The 14,773-nt window shown below is 45.7% G+C and overlaps 1 protein-coding gene across 9 annotated transcripts in view; it reads left to right on the plus strand.

The window, feature by feature from the left end:
• Positions 1-14,255, plus strand: part of LOC134452941 (protein furry homolog) — a 140,640-nt gene extending 126,385 nt beyond the window's left edge. For 6 of the 9 annotated variants that reach the window (XM_063203622.1, XM_063203620.1, XM_063203623.1 and 3 more), the window contains exons 56-66: positions 1,934-2,146; positions 2,672-2,818; positions 3,539-3,711; positions 4,085-4,268; positions 4,405-4,425; positions 4,698-4,847; positions 5,227-5,325; positions 6,235-6,318; positions 9,984-10,094; positions 10,790-10,992; positions 11,964-14,255. In XM_063203622.1, the coding sequence (XP_063059692.1) occupies positions 1,934-2,146; positions 2,672-2,818; positions 3,539-3,711; positions 4,085-4,268; positions 4,405-4,425; positions 4,698-4,847; positions 5,227-5,325; positions 6,235-6,318; positions 9,984-10,094; positions 10,790-10,992; positions 11,964-12,225 (1,647 nt within the window). In that variant the 3' untranslated portion in view covers positions 12,226-14,255. Of the gene's footprint in view, positions 1-1,933; positions 2,147-2,671; positions 2,819-3,538; positions 3,712-4,084; positions 4,290-4,404; positions 4,426-4,697; positions 4,848-5,226; positions 5,326-6,234; positions 6,319-9,983; positions 10,095-10,789; positions 10,993-11,963 lie in introns of all 9 variants that reach the window. The other 3 variants (XM_063203621.1, XM_063203628.1, XM_063203627.1) reach the window with 1 other exon arrangement.
• The last annotated feature ends 518 nt before the right edge of the window (positions 14,256-14,773 follow it).

Genomic DNA, 14,773 nt, shown 5'->3' on the forward strand with positions numbered 1-14,773 from the left:
CGTGCGTGTGTTCACTTCCTAACCCAGTCTCGACTGCTCTGTCCTCTCTTTGCCGACTAAAAACCTTCCGTGTGTGTTCTGTTCTGTTGAGCGCAACAGTGTGTTCTCCTTTTTTTGTTTGGGTGGGCTGCTGTAGCTCTTGTCGTGTGTTATGCTTCAGGTCTCCTGTCTGTCACACTGTGTGGGTAACTCTTGCTCTTCCTTCTCTTCTCTTCTCTTCTTCTTCTTCCCTCTGTGCCGCTCAGGAGCTGCAGGTGAGTCTCACTGTGTCTGGTAGACCCGTAGTGTCTGTGCATGCATGCACGAAGTGTACTGTATGTCTTTGCGTGCTTGTGAGCGTGTGTGTGTGTGACTGTGTGTGTGCAGTTGAGAGAGAGAGAGCCAGCGTTAGAGAGAATTTGCGTTTGTGTGTGCGCGCGTGCGTGTGTGTGTGTGTGTGTTTGTATGAGAGAGAGATAGAGAGATACAGATACTTTGTGTGTGTGTGTGTGTGCGTGTGTACGTGAGTGTGTGTGTGTGCGCGTGTGCACGTGCGCATGTGTTTGTGTGTGTCTACTCACACTTGTCATGTGTGCCTTCTATGCATTGCCCTGCGTACTGTTCGTGTCTTCTGCTTAGTGGCCTGTAGCTAACCGACTCGACCATACTGTACTGTACTGCACTGTAGGGTGCCCCACAGGCACTCTTCCGTCCTCATGGAAACCCAATCAAGCAGTGCTGCATGCCGGGGTGTAACGTGTGATGCGCTAATGCTCATTGAGTCGATTGCATGTTTGACTGAGGGCCATACTGAGGATGGGAGCTAAATTGGAATGCTAACTGACTTATTTATGTACAAACTCATGTAGTCAATTAGCTTATTTTTTATAAATAAAGAAGGTTGTTAAGTGAACAACTGCAAAAATTGTAATGTGTAATGTAGTATAGTATGTACCATACAAAGTTTCGAGGGTCAAGAGAAGAGTTTCATTCGTTAGCCAGAGGTCGCTAAAGTTAAAGTAGAAGTACTCTCACGGTGCACTCTCACTCGATGATAGTCAGGCTAGTGTAAACTATGTGATATCATGTCAGTGTTGTACTGTCATCACACTGAGAGTAAGAGTACTTCTACTTCTCCTTTAAAACACCTCTGCCAATAGTCTTTGACACAGCCGGGGTGTGTTTCTCGAAACCGCAGTTGCTAGCCACAGTAGTTAGCTACTTGGGTAGTTGTCAATGGACAAACAGCAAAGTAGCTAATATAGAGAAATTCACCCCAGGGTTGGCAGCTTCCTTTTGAGTTGGATATCCATTTTCAGTTGCTTCATCCACTAAACATGAATGATATGCCAGGGGAGTCTGCATCCTTCCTTACTATCATATCACCCTGTGGGGTGACGTGTGGAGTTTCCATTGAGCACCTGTAGGATGCCATATTGCCATCCTACCACTGTGCCCATGATCGCAGGCCTGTATGTGAGCACCTACACCTGTGTTGTGTGTCTGTTTCTAGGCGATTGTGTGAATATGAGTGTTTGTGGGTATGTACGGGTTTATGCTTATTATAGTGTGTGTGCATGCATTTTGGGATTGTTGCTTTGATGGTTGTTGTGGGTTACTTTGAAGTACTTGCTGAAATCTCTCTCTCTCTGTCTGTCTGTCTCTCTCTCTCTCTCTCTCTCTCTCTCTCTCTCTCTCTTCATGCTATCTATCCCCCCCTTCCCCCTTCTCTGAGCTCCTCTCCTCTCATCCCTTTTCCTCTCTTCTCTTCTCTTCTCTTCTCTTCTCTTCTCTTCTCTTCTCTTCTCTTCTCTTCTCTTCTCTTCTCTTCTCTTCTCTTCTCTTCTCTTCTCTTCTCCTCTCTTCTCTTCTCCTCTCCTCTCTGCTATCCTCTCATCTCCTCTCCCCTCTCTCTCTCCCTCCCCCTCCTATCTCCTATCTCCCACCCCAACAGGGCGAGAGTGCGGATAACTTCAACTGGGGCGTGCGTCGGCGCTCGCTGGACAGCGGCGACCTGCACGAGCTCCTGGAGGAGAGCCAGCATTCGGGCAGCACGCCCAGCCTGGGCCACGAGGACGAGGCGCCGGACGACTCGGACCAGGACACCTCCGAAGAGGAGGACCAGGAGTCCAACTCCACCAGCCAGAGCCTCTCACACTCACAGCTGGTGAGAGAGTCACCTCTCTATTCTGTAGTGCACCTCTCTGTAGTGCACTTTGTCTTATGAGTATGTAATGGAGGGAGGCTAAATAGCAGAGTTGGCGTGAAACGTTAGTAAACCTCCCTCCCTAAAAGCCTCATCCAGTGTCAATCGAGGACTGGTCCTTTAGTCCAGCGGTATCGCACTGTGCCTCCCATTTCCGAACCGATGTAGTTAACGAGGTCGCAGGTTTGCGTCCTGAGGGGGACAAACTGGTGCGGGAAGACCTCCGTCACAAGTTGTGTTCGCTGTCTCGCTCCCAGCTGGTGAGGCCAGAAACACTCTCTAATACGTACTTCTAATTGTTCCCCGTCACATTCCTAGCTGGTGAGGTTAGAGTCTCTTGAGTGCTGTCTCTTAAGCACTCTGACTGTATTGGGAAGCTCTCTGTGATACTCTCTATAGTTCTTTTGGGTAGGGTGCGCAAGTAGAAATATGATGAATCGCACACATCTTGATGTAACGGTGACCCCCATTTTTCTCTGCTTGTAGACCATGAATTTTTCTCCGTCGGATGACACCAACCACACCGACTCATTGTCCACCTCCTATGACACCACCTCTGCTGACCCAAACTCCCTGAACGCAGCCACCCCCAGCCTGGGCACCTCCCTCCCTGACGACTCCGCCATGCAGCCCGTAAGACACACAAACGCACGCACGCACGTGCGCGCGCGCACACACACACACACACATTATTTTTGATATTTTTATTTTTAAATGACTTCCCCAGTGTTTTACTAGACTGGATACAGCTCTTGTTCTTGTAGAACTGTCGTGTTAGGTTAGGTTAGGTTAGGTTTCTTTATTAGTCTCCACGAAGGAGAAATTTGCTTTGGAGACAGGGAGGTTGCAGCATCATAAAAACACATAGAACACATAGGACACATAACACCAACACAGAAAAACAAACAACAGTATAACAATAGAAGAAAAACACTCCAAGTGCTCTACAACTCGAAACATGACAATAAACCTGCAAAAACCTGCCAAAACAACGATAGTGAAACATTTTACAGTAGCCTTAACTGACAAGGCAACTTAAAATGAAAATTAACTTAATTGAAATGAAGAATCATGCAGTATAAATCCATGCCCTGTTCCCTGTCCATGTTCCCTTGAATTTCATTGCACGTATATACAATTTTATGTGGAATGTACAGTATAAGTAGGCCTATAGTGACAACAAAAGAAATTCTATTCTATTCTATTACATTACATTACATTACATTATGTTATATTATATTATATTATATTATATTATATTATATTATATTATATTATATTATATTATATTGTATTATATTATATTCTGCTCTACTCCACTCTCTTCTATTCTATTCTATTCCATTCCGTTAGTTTCCGCCCCCTTTGGAGGTGAGGGCTGAGGATGAGGAGGTGCATGAAGATGACATCTCCTTCTGCGTGAGCGAGCTGCCGCCGGGGTTTGACTGCGGAGACCCCTTCACTCTGGACCTGGTGTCCGAACACGACCGCTCAGAGAGGGATCTCAGCACCAGCTGCATACCCAGGTAATAACAACGCTCAAACACTCATGCACAGGCACACACACGCACACACACACACACACACACACACACACACACACACACACACACACACACACACACACACACACACACACACACACACACACACACACACACACACACACACACACACACACACACACAAGCATGCACCTGCCACACACACAGGCACACACACATACACACACACAGGCATGCACCTGCACAGGCACACACACACACACACACACACACACACACACACACACACACATACAGGCATGCTGCTCGCAGACACATGCACACACACACACACCTCCTCACTGGTCTCCAACCCCACTCATCCCAATGTGTGTCTTCCCTTCACAAATCTCAGCTTCGGGGAGCCACGTGATGACCTGCAGGATATGGACTTCCCGCCGCCGCCGTCTCCGTTCTTCTCGGCCATCTTGGCGGCGTTCCAGCCCATCATATGTGACGACGCCGAGGAGGCCTGGCGGGGACACGTCAGCCAGCTGGTGGCCGACACCGACGGCTCCTGCGCCATATACACATTCGACGTCTTCTCCTCGCTATTCCAGGTGTGTGTGGGTGTGTGTGTGTGTGTGTGTGTGTGTGTGTGTGTGTGTGTGTGTGTGTGTGTGTGTGTGTGTGTGTGTGTGTGTGGTAAACTCAGATGACTCCTCCATAGTTGAGGTCTTCTCATCGCTATTCCAGGTGTGTGTGTGTGTGTGCGTGCGTGCGTGTGTGTGTGTGTGTGTGTGTGTGTGTGTGTGTGTGCGCGTGCGTGCGTGTGGCTGATTCAGATGGCTCCTGTACTCATCACTATTCCGTGTGTGTGAGTGTGAGTGTGTGTGTGTGTGTGTGTGTGTGTGTGTGACATGCCATTGGTCTTTTTGGGCAGGATTGTGCATTCATTGCATTCATTCTTTCAATCATTATGTGCCACAGTGTTTTGATTGGCATGGCTTCTTTTTTTCCTCAATCAGAATATCCAAAACAAGTTCTGCTCCCTGACGAGTGATGCTGCAGGTTACCTAGGTGATGGCCTCAGGAACATCGGCTCCAAGTTTGTGCGCTCCTCTCAAATGCTGACCTCGTGTTCGGACTGCCCGACAATCTACGTGGATGCAGACACGGTGAGTTTGGAAGCAGGCAGAAACACATCCATCCTTAGTCCATGTCTATTTTATTTAGTTACAGTTAGAGTAAACAGGTTCTAATGGAATCAGCTTTACATTTTTGTGGGTTGCAGAATTGGTAACAATTGTGGGTTGCATTGTCATTCTTACAATGACTGGGGCCCATCCCTGACGAAAAATAATAGCAAAATCGGCAAAACAAAAGCTTGTAACTTCTGATACAAATGCCACGTTATTATTACAATACCACCATAAGAGGGCAGATATAACATGCTAATTGCAGTAATTGACGATTCACTCGATGTAGTTGTGATTTTTTCTGTTTAACTTTGATTCATCCTAATTCACATGGTATGTATGTGTGTTTCTCCATTAGATTGTGTCTTATGGGCTGCTGGAGAAGATCAAGTTCAGCGTGCTGGAGCTTCAAGAGTACCTGGACACTTACAACAACAAAGAGGAGGCTGCCACCTCAGTAAGAACACACACACACACACACACACACACACACACACACACACACACACACACACACACACACACACACACACACACACACACACACACACACACACACAGACAAATGTCAACTGTGCAAACGTAGATAGCACTGATTCAAGACTTACTATGTCTAGCTGAAGAAAGAGTGAAATATGCATTGCACTGAAGCCAAAAGCTTTCCATGCTCTCTTTGTCAACATTAGTAAAAACACTTGACGCCGGTGTCATATTCAGTCATGACATTACAGTGTCATGACACAGTCATAGATAAGTCATAACCATTATGTCCTTGTCTTTGCCATAACCGAATGTCACTTAAGGCCAACAGTCATAAAATGTTTGTGACATGGACAATAATGTTTATGACACCGGCGTCAGGTAAAGTGTTACCAAATGTACAGAGGTGCAGTCATGCAACTATAATGAGGTAACACCAATAGCTAGAATGTATAGGTGGCTCACGTAGTGTAGGGGGTGTGGCAAGTACCATGAGTGTGAGGACAGCAACCTTTCAGACATGTATAACTTTTTCACACAAGCTTTGGGATTTTTTTAACAAAGTTTCCTTTTGAATTGAGTAGCTTGATTTTAAAAAAAAAATACAAATACATGTACTGTAAATGGAGCGTCAGAGACAGTATGGACCTGGAAGTGTGAAACTGCTGTGTGAGCAGGTGAAAGATAGACGCATCCATAGGCGATCGTTGCCTACAGTATGTCCATGCCACTCTTTCCACTAGCCCCAATTCATATGTCCTGTTTAGTAGTCCACATACAACCCTTCACACTTAACCCTTTGACTCAACACCTCTATCCATCCTTCCTTCTCTCTCTCTCTCTCTCTCTCACACCCCATCCTCACTCCGCTTCCTTCCCTCCCCAGTGGCTGCAAAACTGCAAGGACACGTTTCCCAAAATCTCCGATGACGGGGTGATCACCTGCCAGCCTGGAGACACAGAGGAGAAGGTGAGTGAGCCAGTCCCATGCAGTGCAGTACAGTCTCCTGTCATGTCCACTCCCCATACCACACAGCTGCACAAGAGTCAGACCACCAGCATCCTCCTAGCCAACCATTCAATTAGCTCACAACTTCCTCCTGCCAGTCCACAGTCCAGGGGGGGAATCTTTGAAACTCTCTCAAGAATCTCTGCTGTGGCTTACAGAGTCTCACTGCACTGGGTCTGTTTGAATGGGATAGTACTTTTCGACTAGTCGTAGTACTTATTTTTGCCTTTTACATTTATTATGCTTTGATTTCGTCCCTTTTTACTTTTGACTTTTGTCTTTTTGACCTGGCCCTGTAAACCTACACACATCTGTTTTCTGTGCGTCTCTATCTCTGTCATGTTTGGTTTCCACCTTCCCTCATCTATTACTGTACCTTTGACAAAGTTTATCACCACACTAACCCAATGATGGTGGACAGTGGCGGTCCTACAACGAGTTGCGCCCCTGGCGACAGCGACATTTTGCCCACCCCCGACAAAAAAAATCTGCAAAAATCGCTTATGATAACTAACAAAAAAAAACGCTAATAGTAATGTTACTACTGTAACAATGTGGTTATTGTGTAGAAAGCTTTTGAAAAGCCTTTGAAAGCTTTTTAATATATTTATAACTATTTTAACCCTCTAGCTACCATAACGGCCGTGAACGTCCGGCTGGATCTGTACCAGAACGGCCGTGGCCGGCCGGAATATTTTCATATGAAAATACGGCTGAACGGCCGTCATCATGCAGTTTTTCCAGCTTTCAAACACTTTAGCTCAATATTAGAGACCCTCCTCGATATACTTTCAGTATAAAAACTATATGTTTATATTATATTATTTTTCAGTATTTAGATTTTATTACGAGATGCGCCGCTTTATGCGATTTGGCAATCTGCCGTCAATTCGAATGACGGCCGTCCGAGATTGGATGGCTACAAACACAACCATTCTGTTTCTACAACCAATATACACTAAATATGAAAACTTCCAACCCTCTTAGATCTATTTTCATGGTCAACAGCACATGTTTATGACTATTTAGGCTATTTTTGATCATGTTGTTTTATTGGGCTTATGAGATGGTGTTCAACTGTGATGAGTTGTGCCATGGTCCTAAATAGCAAACACAACTGTCCAGCCGATGTCTACACGCTAGGCCTACATATTAAAAATGTAAACTGTCTTCGATGTGTTTTCAGAGTCAAACCATATGTTGGTATCCAACTATCTTAGTTTCCTGGAACAACAGCGACAGCTCTGCGTAATCAGCGCATCTGGAAGCGCAGCATGATAGGCTACTCATTTTGCGTGTCAGCTTTGGCAAAGCAGTCAAGGACTGTTACTACTCCACGTGTCCTTCATAACAATGTGCGTGAAGACATTGAGTTGAATGCTAACGTCCAATAATAGCCTACCAACGTGGTGTTTGTAGCACTTCAATTCCGTATTACTCGGTGATGCCTGGCGCGTCTTACCTGTGCCAAATTGGGAGGGGAAACCTCCTTACAGCTCCATTCATGTCCTGTCTGCTATCGTGGACACTTCTACGGTTATCCTTACACGTCTTTGGCATGGTTTAGTTCAAGCATTATTAGCTAGTGTAGTCCATTACAGTCATACCGCTTGAAACCGCTTGAAAACAGGACTTTTGGGTGAACGACACTTGTTGTCGTCACCTGATTATTGTTCAACTTTGACCATGGATGGATGGATGGATAGACGAAGGATAGATAGATGGATGGATAGAGAGATTGATAGATAAATAGGCCTAAATATATAGATATATAGATGGAAAGGCCTAGATAATATCGGATTTTATCACATTTTTATCATTTAATCCACATCAAAGGCACTCTATGGGAATACTGAACAATTAATTATTCATAAATGATATACCATTTGAAAGTGTGTTTTCTCTACTTTAATATGAAAGTAACTTGTAATTGACACTTTTCATGTCTTTTCAAGTTATTTGACATTATTTAAAATATGACCAAAATGTCAATTTTTCCTCAGAATTCTTGGTAGAATTCCGGCCTATTCAAAAAAAATTCTGGTAGCTAGAGGGTTAACATGCTTATGTGATGGGGGCGGGGTTTCATGATGGTGCCACCCCCTCTTGGGTGCCGCCCCGGGCAATTTCCCAGTCGGCCCGCCCCTAGGACCACCCCTGATGGTGGAAATGTGTTTGTCTTACTCAACCCTTAACTCTTAACTCTGAGCTCTTGGTAAAGGTGTGGCTTCATGTCTAAATGCATGGGTGTGCTTTCTCAACTGACAACTTTCTCTCCTACCTCTCCTCTCTCTCTTCCTTTTCTTTTCTCTATGCTGTCTTTCTCTCCTTTCCTATATGCTCCTCTTCCTCTTCTTTTTCTCTTCCTCTCTTGCCTTGCTACATGCTTGCTCTGCAGCAAATGGAAACTCTGGCAGTAAGTTCAAGCATGTTGATGTTTCTTGTTCCTGCTCAACATAGTAGGTTACAGTATAGTATACTATGCACTCTAGTGCCTCACACAAGCTCTTCACTTAAAGATGTACGTACGTACAGCAGCATCCCTCAAAACTATGGACACACTTTCTCATTCAATGGTACATGCACACTTTTCGTTCAAGACTAAAAGATCTAAATGATGCAGGTGCACCTTGTGCAGCTGCATCCACATTCAGCATATTGCAGCCATCTGCTGTCACTTACAATGTACAATTTCTTTTACAAAGTAAAATGTTTCGTTAAAAAAAACTATGAGAGATTGAGAATGAGACAGTGTGTCTTAAAGGGGTATGCCACTATTTTGGGGCTTAATACAGTTAAAATCGTTGGCTGGGGTTTATAAAGGTGGTAAAGTGTCTTATTTTTCATGTTAAGCGTTGTCTTGCTTTAAGAGAAGTTGAAAGAGGGAATATGTCGCTAAGCTAGTGAAAGTCAATGGATCCGTGTAGCATTATAGCATGCTACACGGATGCATTGACTTTCACTAGCTTAGCAACATATTCCCTCTTTTGACTCGTCTTAAAGCAAGACAACGCTTAACATGAAAAATAAGACACTTTACCACCTTTATAAACCCCAGCCAACGATTTTAACTGTATTAAGCCCCAAAATAGTGGCATACCCCTTTAAGATTGGATGTGCATTGTCCACTTACCTGTAAGTAGCAGTACTGTATGTCTATAGTAGCAGTGTAGTATAGTACTGTATGTGCACTGTGAGGCTTAGAGAGGCCCTGTCTTGTGCTGTAGTAGTGATGTCTTAGGAAGCTGAAATGCTGTCGGAAAAACCCCTGATCTTCTTTGTGAATCCTCCGGAGAGATGTCCAAATCCTCTACTTGTCTGTTTCATCTGAAATGCTCACCTCTTCACTGCGTCGCCCACCTACTGCACAGGGAACAAAACATGGATAGTGGCACCCATGTAGTCAAGTAAATATTTTGGACAGGATTTACATAGTCCTTGTTGTGCTTGTGTTCATTGTGTGTGTGTGTGTGTGTGTGTGTGTGTGTGTGTGTGTGTGTGTGTGTGTGTGTGTGTGTGTGTGTGTGTGTGTGTGTGCACGCGCGTGTGTGTGTGTGTGTGTGTGTGTGTGTGTGTGTGTATGTGTGTGTGTGTGTGTGTGTGTGTGTGTGTGTGTGTTTTCACAGCAATTGGAGCTGTGCCAGCGGCTCTACAGGCTGCACTTCCAGCTGCTGCTGCTGTTTCAGTCCTACTGCAAACTCATAGGACAGGTCAGCGCCATCAGCTCCGTGCCAGAGGTATATTCACACTTCAACACACACACACGCACACACACGCACACACACACACACACACACACACACACACACACACACACACACACACACACACACACACACACACACACACACACACACACACAGACACAGACATAAGCGCAAACATAATGCGCAAAGGTGCATGCGCATAAGCACACACACAGTAAAAAAATACAGCAGTTATATTGAGAGCTCCAAAGCAGAGGCCACAACACCTGCAGTACCCCTCTCTCACCACCAAGTGGCTCTATTTCACCTGTAACGCTACAATATTAGATTGTAGATACACTAAAATAGTTGTTCTTGTGTAAAACCCACGTGTCTCAATCATTTCAATTTAATGGTCATTAGGTCTCCATAAAGGGGGATTTTTCCCCCTCCTCCTTGTGAAACAAGAAACCAGGAACAATGGCCATTGATACATCTCTCTTTTCGAGTCTCTTGGGTATTACTAGCACTATACAGACATTCCTCACTGGCACAAGCAAACTTAACACATACAAAAACTGATTTCAATTGGGATTGGGTGAATTGGGTGATATATATTTTCTTTTAGTATTTATTATGTAGATATTTGTATTGTATTGTATTTGAATATCTGTGTTTTGTTTTATGCCCCCTTTCTCCCTCCCTGCCCTCCTCTCCTCTCCCCTGCTCTCCCCTCCTCTCCTCAGCTGCTGAACATGTCTCGGGAGGTGAACGAGCTGAAGAGTAGCCTGCGTGTGGCGGCAGCAGCCGTGTCGGGAGACCTGGTGTCCCACCACCGGCAGCCGCCCCAGGCCAGCTTCCCCACCACCGAGGCAGCCGTGCAGGCCGTACTGGAGTGCCTGAAGAACAGCGAGTTCACCACCGCCATACGCTACATACGCCAGTGCAGGTACGTAGGTGTCAATATCTATCCAGTACCAAAGTCATACGCTACATACGCCAGTGCAGGTACGTAGGTGTCAATATCTATCCAGTACCAAGGCCATACGCTACATACGCCAGTGCAGGTACAGTAGGTGTCAATATCTATCCAGTACCAAAGTCATACGCTACATACGCCAGTGCAGGTACGTAGGTGTCAATATCTATCCAGTACCAAAGTCATACGCTACATACGCCAGTGCAGGTACGTATGTGTCAATATCTATCCAGTACCAAAGTCATACGCTACATACGCCAGTGCAGGTAAGTGTCAATGTCTATCCAATACCGGAGCCATATGCTACGTACATACAACAATACAAGAAGGCAGCAGGATCACTGACTATGTGTCAGTGGCGTTTCAACAGTAGCACACGTCAGGGTGGAACAACAACAGTGAGTGCCACTACTGTATGGATTTGTTTGTTTGTTTGTTTTTAGCGGACTATCTAAGAAGCATATTCATTGCAGCATATTAACCACCAATTACTAATTAATTTATGGGCATTAAATGCTGTTACTCCACCTGACGTCTGACCCCAAAAAAAACCTTTTATACAATACTTTTTACATCGCCACATGCTACATTGTGCAGGTGGGTCTCACTATCGGTGTCTATTGTTAGTTTAGGGAGAGGCTAGTGGCAGCAGGTGGACACCATACTACCATTAATTACTTTAATGCCTGTGGATGAGATAGAAAGGGTGGCTGACTCATCTACCCCCAGCGGTTCGCCTGTGTGGGTACCGGTGCATGGAAGACAATGACCCTCATCCAGATCTAAAGTACTTCCCCATTTTTCCTTTGAGCATTGCACAATAGCGGGACAGTCCTTTCAGTGATTTTGTTAGATGAGGTTGTAAAACCTGACACGTCACAAAATCAGCAAAGAAAAAGAGATGACTAATGCAAAAAAAAAAAACCTTTTCCCTTTTCCAGGCGCACGTGGCCAAACGAGATCTTCGGCGGCAACTCGGAGGACGAGGTGCAGACGCTCCTCAACATCTACTTCCGACACCAGACGCTGGGCCAGACCGGCACCTTCGCCCTGGTGGGCTCCAGCCAGGACCTGTCGGAGATCTGCGCCAAGCTGATGGAGCTGAACGGCGAGATCCGGGACATGATCCGGCTGGCCCAGGGCTACCGCGTGGTCTCGGCGGCCTTCGCCCCGGACTCCAGCGCGTCCGGCGTTAGTCTCTGACAAGAGGAGGGGTGTGGTGGCAGCAGTGGCGCCGTGCCCCCTTTCCATTTCCCCTCCTCCACCTGCCCCCCGGGGGCCCCGGCTCCACCTCCACCTCCTCCCCCCTCGCTTGGCCCCCTCCCGCCGCTCCTGCCCCCGCCACCACCACCCGCACACCTCCATCCCCCCTAACGCCCACCCCGCTGCTGCACCTCCCCTCCTCTCCTCATCTCCATGCGTCTGCTGCCACCTTCCTCCTGCCTCCTGCCCTCGCCCCTCTCCTCCACCCTTCTGCTCCTCCTCCTCCACCTCCCTCTGCCCATCCTTCCTCCACCTTTTCCACCTGCCTCTCCCTGCCTTGTGTGCCAGGCTCAGGGCCGCTGGGGGTAGCGGGGGCGGCGGCGGGGGCGGTAGCGGGGGCGGAGGGGGGCTGGGGGAGCTGCTGCAGCTGCCCCCCCTCCTCTGCTACGGCGTCGGCGGTGACCTTCCCGCCAAGACTGCTGCCGTACGTGGGGAAGCTGGGCCGCGCCGCCTGGACTCTGCTCAGACGGGATGAGCTGCTGGAGGCCAAGGCTAAGGCTGCCTCCTCGTCTGGATCCGGCTCACGGTCCGGGTCCGAGTCCGAGTCTGGCTCTGCGTCCGGTTCGGAAGCCTCCTCGTCCTCCTCCTCCTCCTCGGGCGGACACAGTGGAGAGACTAAGCCCTTACTGCTCGACATTTCGGACTGAAAACACGTCACGTCTGACTCACGTCTTCTATTGCACTAAATTGAAGTTTTGTTGATTCTGTTTTGGTTTCTTTTCTTATTTTCGTTTGATTTGTTTTTCTTTTTACTATTTTGTTTGCTGTTGTTGGTGTTGTTTGTCGTTACTGTTGCTGTCGAGAGTTTTCCCTGATTTTTTATTTTTATTTTCTTTAGTCAAACCAATATGGTTACATGGAAAGCTACAGGTGGCAAGCGCTTTCACAACGCATGTTGGGTTTTTTTTTCCTCCATGTGTTGGCTACTGAAAGGAATCGAATGCTGCAGACGTGGTGAGAGGGAATGCCAAAGGGCAGAAACGGACTGGACTCGCACCATTGCTGATTTCTTGTTGCTGTTGTTGTTGTTTGTTGTTGAAACTGTCCCAAGGGGAAACGTGCAATGCTACTCTCTTGACGTAAGGCCTTCTACTGTATCTGCTCAGCTCACTCGAATGTTATGGCTTTTTTTTCCCTTCAGGAAAACAAAAAAAACCTTCTCCTGACTATAACAGTAGGGACATGCAGATCACACACAGGATCGAACTGCAAGTCTTGTGTTTCGTTGTTGTCGTCAAACGTCTCTGTGCCCAGACTGTGAGCTTGTTTTGCTTGTGAAACAACTCGTCACGACTCACAACTCGGTTCATTGGTTCAACACTGTATATGTAACATATCATTATTTTTGTGTGAATATTCACTCCATGGCTACTCGATGCTTCCCGACACTTAGGCTGATATTCAGCATTCATGTCAATATTTAAAAAATAAATAAAAATGGAATAGGACACGTGGATAAGCTATTGTAGAAGTGACTGGATTCAACTGTCATGTCAGTATCCCTTTGTACTCGTGTTGCTTTCTACTGTAGAATATCTCTATCCTTTAGGGTGATTTTCACAATGTCAAGGAAGATGCATTGAGCATAGTTTTATGAGAGACAAAGTTCTATGTTGTGTCAGTTAAAACTGCCAAGCATGCATTGTTGTATTTACAGTCAATTGTATTAGAACTATTTATTAACAAAGCATATTTTAAAGGAGAGAAGATATGTTTGTATAAAAGTGAAAAAGGGAGATCTCCCCATGCAAGTATGTAGGAGAGTGTGTGTGTTTTGCGTATGTGCGAGGGTGTGTGTGCATGCAATAAAAAAAAATATTGCACATTGTACAGCTTCCTTTGGGAAGATTGTATGAGTAGGTTTTTTTTTGTCATGTAAATACTTTTACAGTTTTGTGAGGTCTTTTGGGTTGGTGTTCTGATTACATGTCTGAATCACAGTTAAAAAAACAAAATAAAATAAAAACTCAGTTGTGTTTTTCTGTCAGTTTCTATGCATATTTCACAGCGAACAATCTTTATTTTTCTCTAGAAAATGTTTAGTATAGTTCTAATGTTTCATGAATTTGATTCAGATGTCTAATATGCAGACTAAATATGCTTTTGTGTGTGAGAAAAGAACAGGGGAGGGGGGGACTTCAGAAGGAATTTTGCCTTGAGTGGAATGTGCTGCTGAGGACCAGAGTGCTGATAAACTAGCTTCTTGATCTACGTCAGGGGTGGGGAAACTATGTCTTGAGGGCCATTTACAGCCCTTGAGGCTGTCTTATCGGGCCCCCGATATAATTTATATGTTGTGCAATTTCACATGAAATATGGCATGTTTTGTAAAGAAATCAGGAATAGGTACATTGAAATACAATTAATTTATATTTTCAGGGGAACTACTGAAAGTGGGGTCCGTTTTAAAGGTGGCCACCTTCAATATAGGCCTAAAGTGCAGATCAGGGGCAGGGAACCGTAAGAACGCTTTTTTTTTTTTTTTTTG

This window comes from Engraulis encrasicolus, chromosome 7 (genome assembly GCF_034702125.1).
Source record: "Engraulis encrasicolus isolate BLACKSEA-1 chromosome 7, IST_EnEncr_1.0, whole genome shotgun sequence".
Taxonomy (NCBI): domain Eukaryota; kingdom Metazoa; phylum Chordata; class Actinopteri; order Clupeiformes; family Engraulidae; genus Engraulis; species Engraulis encrasicolus.